Source organism: Natrix helvetica (assembly GCF_964273705.1).
Source record: "Natrix helvetica genome assembly, chromosome: 13".
Lineage (NCBI taxonomy): Eukaryota > Metazoa > Chordata > Lepidosauria > Squamata > Natricidae > Natrix > Natrix helvetica.
The window spans coordinates 5,643,672-5,658,805 of record NC_138557.1 but is presented as its reverse complement, the minus strand read 5'-3'; the positions used below and the strand labels follow the sequence as shown (position 1 = coordinate 5,658,805).

General features: G+C 47.9%; 1 protein-coding gene across 3 annotated transcripts in view; it reads left to right on the top strand.

Moving 5' to 3' along the window:
• The first annotated feature begins 670 nt into the window (after positions 1 to 670).
• Positions 671 to 15,134, top strand: part of VWA3A (von Willebrand factor A domain containing 3A) — a 32,522-nt gene continuing 18,058 nt past the window's right edge. For all 3 annotated transcript variants that reach the window (XR_014176423.1, XR_014176424.1, XM_081965690.1), the window contains exons 1-18: positions 671 to 838; positions 1,962 to 2,088; positions 3,215 to 3,339; positions 4,502 to 4,567; positions 4,823 to 4,877; positions 5,509 to 5,607; positions 5,978 to 6,084; positions 6,327 to 6,452; positions 7,409 to 7,517; positions 8,200 to 8,265; positions 9,306 to 9,431; positions 9,545 to 9,683; positions 10,101 to 10,204; positions 10,574 to 10,654; positions 11,253 to 11,347; positions 12,135 to 12,254; positions 12,463 to 12,537; positions 13,530 to 13,674. Coding sequence is in view for 1 of the 3 variants with exons in the window: in XM_081965690.1 (XP_081821816.1) it covers positions 804 to 838; positions 1,962 to 2,088; positions 3,215 to 3,339; positions 4,502 to 4,567; positions 4,823 to 4,877; positions 5,509 to 5,607; positions 5,978 to 6,084; positions 6,327 to 6,452; positions 7,409 to 7,517; positions 8,200 to 8,265; positions 9,306 to 9,431; positions 9,545 to 9,683; positions 10,101 to 10,204; positions 10,574 to 10,654; positions 11,253 to 11,347; positions 12,135 to 12,254; positions 12,463 to 12,537; positions 13,530 to 13,674 (1,800 nt within the window). In the remaining 2 variants the exon portion in view is untranslated. The remainder of the gene's footprint in view (positions 839 to 1,961; positions 2,089 to 3,214; positions 3,340 to 4,501; positions 4,568 to 4,822; positions 4,878 to 5,508; positions 5,608 to 5,977; positions 6,085 to 6,326; positions 6,453 to 7,408; positions 7,518 to 8,199; positions 8,266 to 9,305; positions 9,432 to 9,544; positions 9,684 to 10,100; positions 10,205 to 10,573; positions 10,655 to 11,252; positions 11,348 to 12,134; positions 12,255 to 12,462; positions 12,538 to 13,529; positions 13,675 to 15,134) is intronic.

Genomic DNA, 15,134 nt, shown 5'->3' with positions numbered 1-15,134 from the left:
GTACTAATACTGTACGCAAAGGATTACATCGTGCAGGGAGGGCAGAAAAAAGGATTTTCCACGCTCTGTTTACAATTTATGAAAATATTTCCTGGAGCTTTTTCGGTGGGCCAGTCCTTGCCCAGTCTTCCTTTCCTTTCCTTTTTTCCTTTCCCTTCCCTTCCCTTTCTCCTTCCCCTCTTCCACCTCTTTCTCCTTCCTTCCTTCCTCCCTCCCTTCCTCCTTTCCCTTCCCTTTCTCCTTCTCCTCTTCCACTTCTTTCTCCTCCATCCTTCCTTCCTTTCCCTTTCCTTCCCTCCTCCTCCCTATCCTTCCCTTGCCTCTTCATCCTTTCCGTCCCTTTCTCCTACCCCTGTTCTACCTCTTTCTCCTCCCTCCCTCCTTCCTTTCCTCTCCCTTCCCTTTTTCCTAACCCTCTTCCACCTCTTTCTCCTTCCTCCCTCTTTCCTTTCCCTTCCCTTCTTTTTATCCCTTTTGTTTCTCCTACCCCTTTTGCACATTTCTCCTCCCTCCCTCCTTCCTTTCTCTTCCCTTTCTCCTTCACCTCTTCCACCTCACTCTCTTCCCTCCTTCCTTTCCTTTCCCTTCCCTCCTTTTCTTCCTATCCTTCCCTTCCCTCCTTTTCATCCCTTTCATTTCTCCTATCCCCTTTGCACCTCTTTCCTCCCTCCCTCCCTTCCTTTCTCTTCCTTTCCCCCCTCCCTTCCTGATGAGAATGGTTGCTTCCGTTGCTATTGGAGATAGAAAACACAGGGCCAGCCAGAGACTACTAGACCCAAAGGCCCGAGGAGCATCAGTTGCACATGGAAGAGGTGTGCAAGAGCATGGCAGACGCCCGGTGAGTCCCATGTCTTGGAGAACCTCAGCTTGGGGACGATGAGTGGGAAGAAGCCAGCTTGCCGTTGGCTTCAGGGCTATGAAAAAAAAAAGGGGGGGTGACTTTTATTGACTTTCAACACTTAGAAAGTGGAGGAGAATCCTACAAGCACCGATGCAGCCTTGCACCAGAGTTGGTTGCAAAACTGCGTCTGCAGAGTCCTAGCAACTAAAAAAAAATATTGCAACTCAAAAGTTTTGGGCATCCTGGGAATGGCAGTCCATACTTCTTAAAAGTTGCCAAGTTTGGGGGAAAGTTGCAAAATTCGTTTTATGGAAGGTGCTTGCATCGATCAACAACTGCAATCAAACTTCTGTCGATCTGGTCAATTTAGACTAAATAGACGGATTGAGTGCCCTCTAGATCAGGGGTGTCAAACTCAGGGCTCGTGGTCTGTCATCTCTCCTATGCGTCTGTCCTGGAAACAGCAAAGGACCGGCCCGCCGTGCCTCTGCCAGCCGAAATAGAGGTCGGGAGGGACGTATGTCAGTTTTCAGCCGCGAAGGCGTACAGCTCTCTTGTCAATGAAAACAGAGCTCTGTTTTTGCTGGCAGAGGTCTAGCGAAACAAACGAAAAACAAAATAAAAGGAAGAAAGGTTTCTTCCCCTTTTGCATTTGAGCATGCAAGGAAAGGACAAAGGAAAAGAGGAAAGAAAAAGAAGGAAAGATTGCAAGAGAGCAAGGAAGGAAAGATAAGGAAAGGGGAAGGAAGAAGAAAGGAGAAGGAAGAGGGAAGGAAGGAAGGAAGGAAGGAAGGAATTTAGCTATAAGACCGCAAAGAAGGAATTTAGTTATATCGAAGGAAGGAAGGAAAGGTATAGGAAGGAAGAAGAAAGTAGATTGAAGAGGGAAGGAAGGAATTAATTTAGCTATAAGGCAGGAAAGAAGGAATTTATATGGAAGGAAGGAAGAAGAAAGAATGAAAATGGAAGGAAGGAATTTTCTATTTTCTATTATTTCCTATTTTCTATTCCATTCTATTCTATTCTATTCTCTATTATTTTCTATTTTATTTTCTATACTATACTACACTATACTCTCCACCACTTGTAGTGCAAGATGATGATGGTTCATTTTTTGCAGCGCAAACCCAGACTCAACGGCCCGGTCACCCAAAAAGCAGAAATCATGGCAGGACGTCCTTCTCACCGATCCTGTGGATGACCATGGATTGTTAGTCACCCATGTTAACCAAACACATGATTTAATGGTAAGTGGACACTCCTGTCCGTGAGGAAGGCCGTACCACATGGGTGAAACTAGAAACCGGTTAGAAGCAGACTTGCGCTGTCAAACTCTACAGGTAGCCCTCGACGTACGACCGTGAGGGAGCCCAAAATTTCTGTTGCTAAGCCAGGCTGTTGTTAAGTGAGTTTTTGCCCCATTTTAATGACTGATTTTGCCACATTTGAAGAGCCGCGCTGGTGCAGTGGTTAGAATGCAGTACTGCAGGCAATTTCGGCTGACTGCCAGCTGACTGCAGTTTTGAAGTTCGAATCTCACCAGGCTGCAGGTTGACTCAGCCTTCCACCCTTCCGAGGTGGGTCAAATGTGGAGCCAAATTGTTGGGGTCAAATAGGCTGACTCTGTAAACCGCTTAGAGAGAGCTGTAAAGCACAGTGAAGCGGTCTAAGTGCTATTGCTATTTTCCTTCCTTCCTTCCTTCCTTCCTTCCTTCCTTCCTTCCTTCCTTCCTCTTTCTTCCTTTCCTTTCTTCCTTCCTCCTTCCTTGCTTCCTTCCTTGCTTCCTTCCTTCTTTCTTTCCTTCCTTCCTTCCTTCCTTCCTTCCTTCCTTCCTTCCTTCCTTCCTTCCTTCCTTCCTTCCTTCTCCATGCATCCATGCATGCATCCATGGTGCACAGTAGTTCGAATGCAGAATTGCAGGCTAATTCTGCCAACTGCCAGCAGTTCGATTCTCACCAGCTCAAGGTTGACTCAGCCTTCCACGCTTAACAACCGGCATCCTCATGGTCCCGTGGTCAAAATGCAGACCCTCGGCAACTGACTCATCACGGTTGCCGCATCACGCAATTCCCCTTTGGCAACCTTCCGACAAGCCAAGTCGACGGGGAAGCTGGATTCACTTAACAACCGCGTGGCTAACTTAACAACTGCGGTGATCCACGTGACCAGCGTGGCAAGAGAGGTCCTAAAATGGCAGAAAAACTCACTTAGCATCTCAGTTAGCAGCACAACTTTGGGGCTCAACGGCGGTTGTAAGTCGAGGACTTCCTGTAATCTCACAATCAAAAGTGCACGCTCTCTTACTCCGCCCCGGGAACCACAAAAAAATCACCACCTGAGCTTATTTTTACTTGTTCCTGGTTTGCCCACAGCGGCTGAAGGACACGGAGGTGATGTTTGCTAATTTAAAAGCCACCGATGATTGGATTCAGGTGTACAGCTTGGCAAACTTGCAACTCTCCCTTGAGGATTTGATGAAGAAAGGCACTGCTACCACGTAAGTGTGAGTCCCTATTGTGGCCCGCCAGTGGCCAGGGGAGCTGGCAGCAGAGTCGGACAGTGAGGAGGTTGGGGAGGAAGATGGGCCAGTCCTGGAGTCTGGGGAAGGCTCGGATGAGGGCTCTGTGTTGGAGGCAGAGAGGGGGCCAGGGCCATCTGACAGTTATCAGCTGCCTTCAGAGTCAGACATCAGTGAAGCAGAATAACAGCTGGAGCCTGTTCCCAGTGTGCACATGCGCAGAGTTGCCAGATGAAGGGAGCAGCTAAAGAACAAGTAAGGCCACAGGTGGAGGATGAATGGCCCCTCCCAGAGGGAATAAAAGAGGAGCGACAGGGGAGTGGAGTTTGCAGGAGACAATTAGTTCCCTTAATTGGTTTGTGACTCTCTGAGACTCCTTGCCAAGTTTTGCAGATATCGTCCTGGCAGCTCTCCAAGCCAGATAAGGTCTGTGACTGTAAATCCTCCCTTGAAAGACTTTGCTGGATGTGAAGGAGAGGAATTCACAGTCAATGAATAAAAGGGGTTTTTGTCGGGACAAGGAGTTTTGTTCCTGCTCTTGGGAAGCCTCGGTCAAAGCAGTCCCATTCATTTACAGTTGCTTGCCCCTCTGATGACCTGGGGCAAGGCACAGAGGAAACACAGTCAGCTGATAGTTCAAACTCCCCTTTATTGCTCCAATTGTTCCCCAAACACTCTGTGTCTGTCTCTCTGTCTCTCTGTCTCTCTTACACACACACACACACCAGCCTTTGGCTGTGAGTAGTCCAGCAAAATGCTGTGAGCACCATGTCTTCAAAGCATGGGAATCAGGAGGGGGCAATCCTTGCTCTTCGCCTGAGCCCCATCGCTCCTCATTTCCACTGCCTGCCCTCTCTCGGTCATCCTGCCCCTATTCCTCCCTGCCGGCAAGCCGTCCCAAGCCCAAGAGGCTTGGGGCTGCCTCGCCTTGCTCTTCCCAGCGTTTCTCCAAAGTCAACGAGGCCAACCCCTCGACCTCCATCCGCCTCAACTCCTCCTCCTCCTCCTCCTCCTCCTCCTCCTCCTCCTCCTCCTCCTCCTCCTCCTCCTCCTCCTTCTCCTCCTCCTCCTCCACGGATTCAGGCTCCGACGGGGCGTGACGGTGCCACCTCCTGGCTCACCGTGGGATGTTTTCCTTTAGGGATGCGAAGAATACGGTGGAGTTTACTGAAGAAGAGGTCAACAGTTTTGAATCTCAATTGCAAATGTGAGTATCCCACTTAAAAAAAAAGAACCCCAAGAAAGATATGGAGAGCCGTTTATTTTATAGTCCCCCACCGAAAGACAGAATTCTTGCCAAACTGATTCAGGGAAGTCCGAAATAAGTAAGTTAGCATAAGCATATTTTATATATTTTTCCGATTTGTTTGCCACCCAACTGAACCACGAGGTGACTATATTTATAATGCATTGCTTATATTTGCGTGTGTGTGTGGGGGGGTGTCTTATGTTTTATCTTCAGGGCTATCAATCTCTATGACAAGAGGATGCGTTGGCTTCTCCGAGGTTCCAAGAAGGTAACATTTTTAAAAAAACCGGTTCAATGATAGTTCTAGTATTAGAGGAAGAGTGGGGCAGAAGAACAGTTGGAGCCTGTTCCCAGGGTGCGCATGCGCAGAGCTGCCAGGAGAAGGAAACAGCTAAGGAACCAGGGCCGATTCGGGAGTAAAGGCACAGGTGGACGGTGAATGGCCCCTCCCACAGGGGAATAAAAGAGGAGCGAAAGGGGAGTGGAGTTTGCAGGAGACAATTAGTTCAATTCATTCGGGTGAAGATCTGTTCCTGACTTCTTGCCAAGTAATTGCTGCTACAGCATGGCGTTTGGAAGATATCGGCCTGGCAGCTCTCCAAGTCTGATCAAGGTCTGTGGTTGTGAAATCTCTTGAAAGACTGTTGGCCGGGATTTTGCCTAAATAAAAGGGGTTTTATTGGTCCTTTTGGGAAGCCTAGGTCAGAACAAAGTGGTTTACTGCAACATCATAAAGATTCTAATTCCATATGAAATGAATGAATGAATGAATGAATGAAGGAAGGAAGGAAGGAAGGAAGGAAGGAAGGAAGGAAGGAATACATACACACATACATACATGATGTTGTAAGGTCTTTCCATTTCTTTCTTTTTTTCTTTTTTCATCCTCCCAACTCCAGTTGTTTGGCGTCATTCAAGGAAACAAACTTGGAGTCCTGATCGAAACATCCAGTGTAGATTATGGATCAGGACTGCAAGGACTCCAAATGGATCTCTTGGTAAGTATTACAGGCAGTCCTCGGCTTACGGCGGCAGTCGAGCCATTGCTACGCATGGCGGTTGTTCGGTGAACGTTGCCCCGTTTTACGACCTACCTTGCCACATTTCTTCAGCGAATCACTGAAATTATTCGATTAGTCACACGGTTGTTCAGTGAATCCGTGGACTTGACACCCCCCCAGTCACGTGACTACCTAGCCACTCCCACCCAGTCACGTGACCCCCACCACCAAGCCATGCTCACAGAACCGGTAGGAAAAATGTTTAGATTTCACCACTGGAATAATGCGTATATTATAAGAGTCGGTTCTTCTTGTCTCTGATGCGGTCGACTCAGATTAAGCTGAACTCTGATTATTTTCCTCCCAGGCATTAATTAACGAACAGCTGCATTACATGAAAAAACTCTACTTTATTTCGTTCGGAAGTGAGACCTCAGCACTGTGGGAGGAACCAATCACCGTCAATGGGGATCGGTAAGGTTTAGAACTGCTTTATTGTGACTTTGAACGTACACTAATCAGCACATATGTACATTATCATGAAATTCCATTGCATACAGCTCTCAATGGGTGGCCACCTCCAATATACACTACAAAATAATACTGTATTTTTCGGATTGTAAGATGCACCGGTGTATAAGATGCACCAAGATTTTGAAGAGGAAAGTAAGTAAGTTTTTGTCCTCCTTACTTTCTTTATTCCCCCCCTCCCCTAGATTAAATGAAGCCAGGCAGTGGGTCCAGGAGCTGGAGCCTACCAGAGGCTGCAATTTGCTAAAAGCTTTAAAGAAAGTTCTGCAGATGAAAGAATTGGATTCGCTGGCGATCATAGTTGGAACCTGGTAGGTCCCCTGTTGAAAGGCAGGTGTTGGCTTTGGGTTAAATGTACAGGTAGTCCTTGACTTATGATCACAATTGAGCCCCAAATGCAGGAGTCAAATTCAGCAGGTTCTGACAGGTTCTGGAGAGCCGGTAGCGGACATTTTGAGTAGTTTGGAGAACCGGCAAATGCCACCTCTGGCTGGCCCCGTCTCCATCTATTCTCTGCCTCCCGAGTCCCAGCTGATTGGGAGGGAATGGGGATTTTGCAGTAACCTTCCCCTGCCACGCCCACCGAGCCATGCCCGCAGAACCAGTAGTAAAAAATGTTGAATCCCACCACTGCTAATATCCTTCTAAGATCTATATCCGTGATGGCAAACCTATGGCACGTGTGCCCAAGAATGGGAATGGAGAATGGAGATTTTGCAGTATCCTTCCCCTGCCACGCTCACAGAACCGGTAGTAAAAAAAAAATTAGAATTTCACCACCGCACGAATGTTTGCTGCTGTGCGAGATGGTTGTTAAATGGATTTTGCCTCCTTTTACCACCTTTCTGGCTACGGTTGCTAAACGAATCATTGCGGTTGTTCAGTTAGTAACAGGATTGTTCTTTTTGTCCATTTTTGATTGTATCCAATACGAAAAGAAGAAAGAAAAGGAATTAGGAAATTAAGAGAAGGAAAGGGAACGGGGAGAAAGGAGGTGTGAAATACAAGGGGGAAGAGAAGAAGAAGGAAAAGGGGCTATTGACTTCCAAAACTCTTCCTAGCCCAGTATAAGATAAACACACTCCAATCTCAGCTTTTTGTATTTTGTGGGTTTGGGTGCGTGCGTACTTTGCCCACTTGGTCCGGATAAGGTTAACCATCGCTGCTCTAGTATTTGATGACAGTTTTCTCTTTCCTATCTCATTCTTATAGCTCGTCCTTCTCTCCCAACTCTCAACCCTTTCTCCTTTCTTGTTTTCCAAACCAGCCCAGACCAGGCTCCAGAAATTTTGTCGGATTACATCCAACAGTACTTGGCTGGAAGACGTTTGCTGGTACACGCTGTGGCTTACAACTGCGGCAGCGAGGCGCCTCCTGTGAGTCTCCGGGTTGTGGGAAGGGAAGTCCCTGGCTCGGAAGTCCCCAAAGGTGCTTTTTTTTCAGGAGGCAACTGGACTTCCTTGTTTCACTTCTCGTTCAAGAAACTTCTTCGCAGGGGTGAAATCCTCCCGGTTCAGCTGAACCAGTAGGGTCAATTGTCCTCGGTTCCGCGAAACGGTAGTAAAGAAAAAAGAAAAAAGCTTCCGACGATCGCTGAGCCGCCGAGCTTTTTTTAAAAAAGTTTTTAAAAGGCAAACCGGCAGGTTTAAAAAGCTAAAAAAGCTTAAAAAAAAAAAATAGCTGAAAAAAAAGTTGGTCATGCTCACCCTGTCACATCACGCATACATGTCAAGTCATACCCACACAACTGGTGGGGGGGGGATGGTGGTATTAGATTTCACCACTGCTTCTTCAGCTCTTCAGGCTGGATGATGGGGAATGGGAGGATTTGTTTCCCTTGCAGACAGCTGGTCATTTGCATCCTTTTAAGAGAGTCGTTGAGGCCACTTGGAGATTTATCCTTGAGTTCCAAGAAGGCTCCACGTCCATTTGCACCACTCAGGTGGCCCTGAGGATACAGACAAACCTCCAAGTGGCCTCAATGGCTCTTTAAAAGGATGCAAATGACCAGATGTCAGAGGGAACAGCCACAGATTTCCATTCATTTCCTTCCTTTAGGCCATCCTCAAAAGCTTGGCGGAAGAGGTGAGAGGCCGCTACCATTGCTACTCAGGGAAAATGGAGGTAGGCTTTTCGACTTACGGCGCGGTACTTTAAAGCAGGGATGTGCCGTCTTAACCCCGAGGACTGCCTATGGTCTCTCAAGTTTCCCAAATATGCTTGAATTGTGGTTTTTGTTTTTTAAAGTGATCGGAAGGAAAGACAATCAAGGTAGTCCTTGACTTATGATGGTTCATTTAATGACGGTTCAAAGTCACAACAGCACTGAAAAAAGTGGCTTATGATGAACCACTTTTGACACTTAGGACCGTTGTAGCATGGACCCCATGACCAATACAGTCAAAATTCAGATGCTTGGCAACTGGTTCATATTTACGACGGTTGCAACATCCGGAAGGTCACGTGATCCCCTTTTGCGACCTTTGGGCAAGCAAAGTCCCTGGGGAAGCCACGACTAGTAATTGTGTTAGTAATTTTTCAAGGGCAGGGATTCACTTAACAACTGTGGCAAGAAAAGTCGTAAAATGGGACAAAACTCACTTAAGATGACTTGGCATAACTTTTGGGCTCAGTTGTGGTCGTAAATTGAGGACTACCTGTAATCTGTGTGTGTGTGTGTGTGTGTGTGTGTGTGTGTGTGTGTGTGTCTCCCTCCCCCACTCCCTCACTCCCTCTCTCTTCCTCTCCCTTCCCTCTCTCCCTCCCCCCTCCTTCCCCTCCCTCCCTTTCTCCCTCCCTCCCTTCCTTCCTTCATCTCCCCCTCCTTCCCCTCCCTCCCTCTCCCCCTCCTTCCCCTCCCTCCCTTTCTCTCTTGCTCTCTTCCTCCTCCCATCCCCCTCCCTTTCTTCCTCCCTCCCTTCCCTCTCTCTCCCTCCCCCCTCTCCCCCTCCTTCCCCTCCCCCTCCTTCCCCTCCCCCTCTCTCTACCTCTCCCTCTCCCTCTCTTCCCCCTCCCTCCCTTTCCTTCCTCCTTCCCTTCCTCCCTCCCTCTCTCCCTCCCTTCTTTCCCCTCTCTCCCCTCTCTCCTTCTCCCTCTCTCCCTCCCTCCCTCTCTCCCTCCCTTCCCCCCCTTCTCTGTCTCTCCATTTGACACCGCCTAAGCAGAGTTGCAACGGCACGGATATTCACCTAGTTCTTTCTGAGCGGCAGAAAGCCGAGAGCCTGCTCGAGATCGTGAACGAGATCTACGAGGGCAAGATGGGCGACTCGCTCTTCAATTTAGTGACAGACGTAAGTCCCTGGTTCCTTTCAGTGCCTTCGCTTGCCTGCCTGCAGCCCATACAACAGCCGGACAAGAACGCCCTGTTCTTGACGGAGGACATGTTGGCTCTGTCTCTGCTCAGAGTTCAGCGGAGCGCATGAGGTCGTCATCTCTGGTGCAACTGTCCAAACCCTTCCAGCACGAACGCCTTCTTACAATCCAGATCCCCAACCTCCTGGCCAAATCTTCCGCGGAGTGGTTGAAAACCAATGGATTGCGAGGTAAGGCAGAACCAGGGGTGGATTCCTTCCGGTTCAGATAGATTTGGTCTGAACCGGTAGTGGTTTGGCAGCCTGGGTCGCTGGAACTGGCAGTGACCCAGGCCTGCCACGCCACCGAACCGGTTCTCCGGGCGGCGCCTATGGCGACTCACTGCTGCTGCACAGTAGAAGCCATTTTACAGCAGTACGGTAGAAACCGGTCTTGTTTTTCAGTTCTGCACATGCACAGAACAATTTTAATTGCACTGCGCATGCGAGGCGCAGCATGCATCCGCCGCGCATGAAGTGTGCACATGAGCGAACCAGCAGTAGTGCCTGACGGAACCCACCCCTGGGCAGAACCCCAAGGCTTCCCTCCGAAACGGTACCAATTCAGACCAGTTGCTGGACTCGGTTGTCTTCTTTACCTTCCTGCAGCCAAGAAGCTCAGCCTGTACCAAGTCTTAGCCCCCAACGCTTTCTCGCCCGTGGAAGAATTTGTGCCGGTCCTTTGCAAAACAGTCTCGTCCACTCTGCACGGGGTAGGCGCCTTACGTGGAACTGATCTGGGTTGCTTGTCGGGGGAATTGTGGGAATCGCTCGTTCCTGCGATGACTCAGCGGGGAAACCAAGGAAACCCCATCCGGTAAACAGGTTGGCAGGTTCGATCTTAAATTTCTCGTCCAGAACCAATGGGTTTAGCCCCCATGAATCCAGCTAGTGGGAAGCTCCCTTCCAAAGTCTACAGTTCAACTTTCAACAGTTCATTCTTGTGGCCTGCCAGTGGCCGGGGGAGCTGGCAGCAGATTTGGACAGTGAGGAGGTTGGGGAGGGACCTGGGCCAGTCCTGGAGTCTGGGGGAGGATACCCGCAATCTCTTTTGTGATTTTGTGCTCTCCTCTTCTTTGCAGAAAGCCATGATGCAGTTTGAATGGCACGATGGGAGCGTGAAAAACATTCACGTCGATCCCCCGATATTATACAATTACCAGGTGAATAAACTGCATGTCATAAATAGAATAGAATAGAATAGAATAATGGTATGAAGGATAGGATAGAATAGAATAGAATAGAATAGAATAATGGTATGAAGGATAGAATAGAATAGAATAGAATAGAATAGAATAATGGTATGAAGAATAGGGTAGGATAGAATAGAATAATGAAATGAAGGATAGGATAGGATAGGATAGGATAGAATAGAATAGAATAATGGAATGAAGGATAGGATAGAATAGAATAGAATAGAATAGAATAGTCCTCTAATCATCTTTGTTGCTCTTCTCTGCACTCTTTCTAGAGTCTCCACATCTTTTCTACACCGTGGTGACCAAAACTGAATGTTGTATTCCAAGTATGGCCTCACCAAGGGCTTATAAAGTGGAATTAACCCTTCACGTGATCTTGATTCTATCCCTCTGTTGATGCAGCCTAGGACTGTGTTGGCTTTTTTGGCAGCTGCTGCACACGGCTGGCTCATATTTAGGACTCCAAGATCCCTCTCACAGTTACTACTATTTGCTGCCGGAAACGTTTGCATCCTCACGAGCCCATAGCTTCAGTTGATATCTTTTCTCCTTGGCTTCACAGAAGCAACTCAGGCACACGGTGAAGATGTACGAGAGACGCATTGATTGGCTGTCTGTTTCCAGCAGAAGAATTTGGGGAACAGTTTGTGAAAACAGGTACCAAGATTGGACTTCCTTCCATCCACTTCAAAGGCCATCTTGCCTTTTATTTCTACATCTATCTGTTCCTCTTGATCAATCCCTTTTCAATACTTCACACCCTGGTTTAATAGGAGGGAAACTTCCCGGCGCATGTGCTAAAATAATACCATGTTTCCCTCAAAATAAGAACAACAGGTCTTATATTCATTTTTTAAATCCAAAAGATGCATTAGGGCTTACTTTTGAGGAAATACAGTAATTATTTATTATAATGTATAACACATCCAAAGGGTGGCTCAGTGGCTAAGACGCTGAGCTTGTCGATCAGAAAGGTCGGCAGTTCGGCTGTTCAAATCCCCAGTGCCGTGTAACAGAAGGAGCTCCCGTGACTTGTCCCAGCTTCTGCCAACCTAGCAGTTCGAAAGCACATAAAAATGCAAGTAGAAAAAGAGGAACCACCTTTGGTGGGAAGGTAACAGCGTTCCGTGCGCCTTCAGCATTGAGTCATGCCGGCCACATGACCACGGAGACGTCTTTGGACAGCGCTGGCTCTTCGGCTTTGAAACGGAGATGAACAGACACCCCCCTAGAGTCGGGAACGACTAGCACATATGTGCGAGGGGAACATATCAGGGTTTATCTTCCACCTTCCTTGGTCTCACAAGGCTGCTTAAAGCAGAAAAGGGAAACGAAACACAGGAAAATTAACATGATTAAAAAGAAGAAGAGCGAAGGAAACGTTAACAGGTTTTGGAAAGAAGAAAAGAAGAGCGAGGAAACGTTAACAGGTTTTTCCTTTTAGGGTGGTGGTCTTGGTAGACATCTCCAAAACGAATTCCTCTTACATCTTTCATATCCAACATTCTTTACGCCTTTTGCTGGAAGAGCAAATGGCAAGCAAGGAACTATTCAACATCCTGGCGTAAGTGGCTTCCCTCCCCGCTTTGATCATTTATTTTTAACTAGATCATATTTTTCAGGAAATAAATATTCCCTAGAAGGGAATAGAGCTGGAAGGGACCTCAGAGGTCTTCTAGTCCAGCCCCCCGCTCACGCAGGAGAACTTGGGGTAACGGATTTATTCTTCCAACAAGTCATAGCTGTTGGTTGATTCTGTATTTCTTTTGCAGCTTTGGAAGCGAAGTTATGGCTTGGCAACCTGAAATGGTCCCACCTCATCCAGACAATTTACAGAGTGCTTGGAGGTAAAGGACTACGCCTGTATGTCTGCGCAGATTCTCTTATCATCCAAGGTCACGGTTGCCCCAAAGATGCTTTTTTTTTTGTCAAGAGGCAACTGGACTTTCTCGTTTTTCTTTGAAGACGTTTCGCTTCTCATCCAAGAAGCTTCTGGAGGTTGTGGAGAAGCTTCTTGGATGAGAAGCAAAACGTCTTCAAAGAAACACAAGGAAGTCCAGTTGCCTCTTGACAAAAAAAAAAGCATCTTTGGGACTAGACTGATGAGCCGTGGTGGCGCAGTGGTTAGAGTGCAGTACTGCAGGCTACTTCTTCTGACTGCCAGCTGCCTACAATTTGGCAGTTCGAATCTCACCAGGCTCAAGGTTGACTCAGCCTTCCGTCCTTCCGAGGTGGGTAAAATGAGGACCCAGATTGTTGGGGCAAGAGGCTGACTTTGTCAACCGCTTAGAGAGGCCTGTAAAAGCACTCTCAAGCGACATATAAGTCTAAGTGCTATTGCTATTTCTCTTCTTTTTCTCCTTCCTTCCTTCCATCCATCCATCCATCCATCCATCCATCCATCCATCCATCCATGGTTCACAGTGGTTAGAATGCAGTATTACAGGCTAACTCTGCCGACTGCCAGCAATTCGATCCTGCTGGTCTCATGGTTGAGTCAGCCTTGCATCCCAAATTGTTGGGGGCAAATAGGCTGACTCTGTAAACCGCTTAGAGAGGGCTGTGAAGCACTGGAAAAGCTGCATATAAGTCTAAGTGCTATTGCTACATCTATATATTTTTCTACTTTCTTCAGTCCAAATCAATGAGCAAAACTTGGGATGTCCAACCTTTGGCAACTTGTCCTCAACGGTCCAATCAAAGCCACCATTTTGACCTCCTCCATCCTTTGAATGGTGCCGCTGGTTCTTGATGTCCCACTCTTCAACCGTTGTGTGCCACTAAACAGATGTGGAATATCCAAGGAACGCACGGCTGATGTGTGGTTGTTTTTTTCTAGATGGGTGTTGTGTCTACGCTGCAAGGGCTCCAGAAATGTTCTTAAGGCCCTGAAAAGAGCTGTGGAGGTGAACTTTAAAGATAAAGACAAGCACAAGTCTCAGGGCCTATATCTATTGGCAGCTGGAGTGCCTGATCAGGAGACGGTAAGTGGACTTCCCAAATCAGTTCAGGCAATGTGCGGAACTCTTAATAAGAAACGTCAAAAGACTTTGTTGTTGTTGTTAGCTGCGAAGTCGTGTCTGACCCATCGGGTTCCATGGACAACGTTCCTCCAGGCCTCCTGAAGCCCATTTAAGCTCACGCCAACTGCTTCCGTGACTCCATCCAGCCACCTCATTCTCTGTCGTCCACTTTTTCTTTCGCCCTCATTCAGTACCACCCAGTAAAATACATGGGAAAATCCCATAGGAGGGAAATCCCACTTAGGGTTAGGGCAGGGGTGTCCAAACATGGGAACTTTAAGACTTGTGGACTTCAACTCCCAGAATTCCCCAGCCAGGGGAATTCTGGGAGTTGAAGTCCACAAGTCTTAAAGTTCCCAAGTTTGGACACCCCTGGGTTAGGGTTAGCTCCCCATGAATTTGGGGAGCAAAATGGACATCGCCAATGGATTCGGAGAACATTGTTATGGTTAGGAGAGTGCTGACTTTTCCAGCCGGCCCTATCTACCTTCCCTGGCAAAATACATGGGAAAATCTCACTGGGGGGGAAACCCACTTAGGGTTAGGGTTAGCTCCCCATGCATTTGGGGAGCAAAATGGACATCGCCAATGGATTCGGAGAACATTGTTATGGTTAGGAGGGTGCTGACTTTTCCAGCCCACCCTATCTACCTTCCCTGGCAAAATACATGGGAAAATCTCACTGGGGGGAAAACCCACTTAGGGTTAGGGTTAGCTCCCCATGAATTTGGGGAGCAAAATGGACATCGCCAATGGATTCGGAGAACATTGTTATGGTTAGGAGGGTGCTGACTTTTCCAGCCCGCCCTATCTACCTTCCCTGGCAAAATACATGGGAAAATCTCACTGGGGGGAAAACCCACTTAGGGTTAGGGTTAGCTCCCCATGAATTTGGGGGGCAAAATGGACATCGCCCATGGATTCAAAGCACATTGTTATGGTTAGGAGGGTGCTGACTTTTCCAGCCGGCCCTATCTACCTTCCCTGGCAAAATACATGGGAAAATCTCACTGGGGGGGAAACCCACTTAGGGTTAGGGTTAGCTCCCCATGCATTTGGGGAGCAAAATGGACATCGCCAATGGATTCGGAGAACATTGTTATGGTTAGGAGGGTGCTGACTTTTCCAGCCCGCCCTATCTACCTTCCCTGGCAAAATACATGGGAAAATCTCACTGGGGGGAAAACCCACTTAGGGTTAGGGTTAGCTCCCCATGAATTTGGGGAGCAAAATGGACATCGCCAATGGATTCGGAGAACATTGTTATGGTTAGGAGGGTGCTGACTTTTCCAGCCGGCCCTATGTATCTTCCCTGGCAAAATACATGGGAAAATCTCACTGGGGGGAAAACCCACTTAGGGTTAGGGTTAGCTCCCCATGAATTTGGGGAGCAAAATGGACATCGCCAATGGATTCGGAGA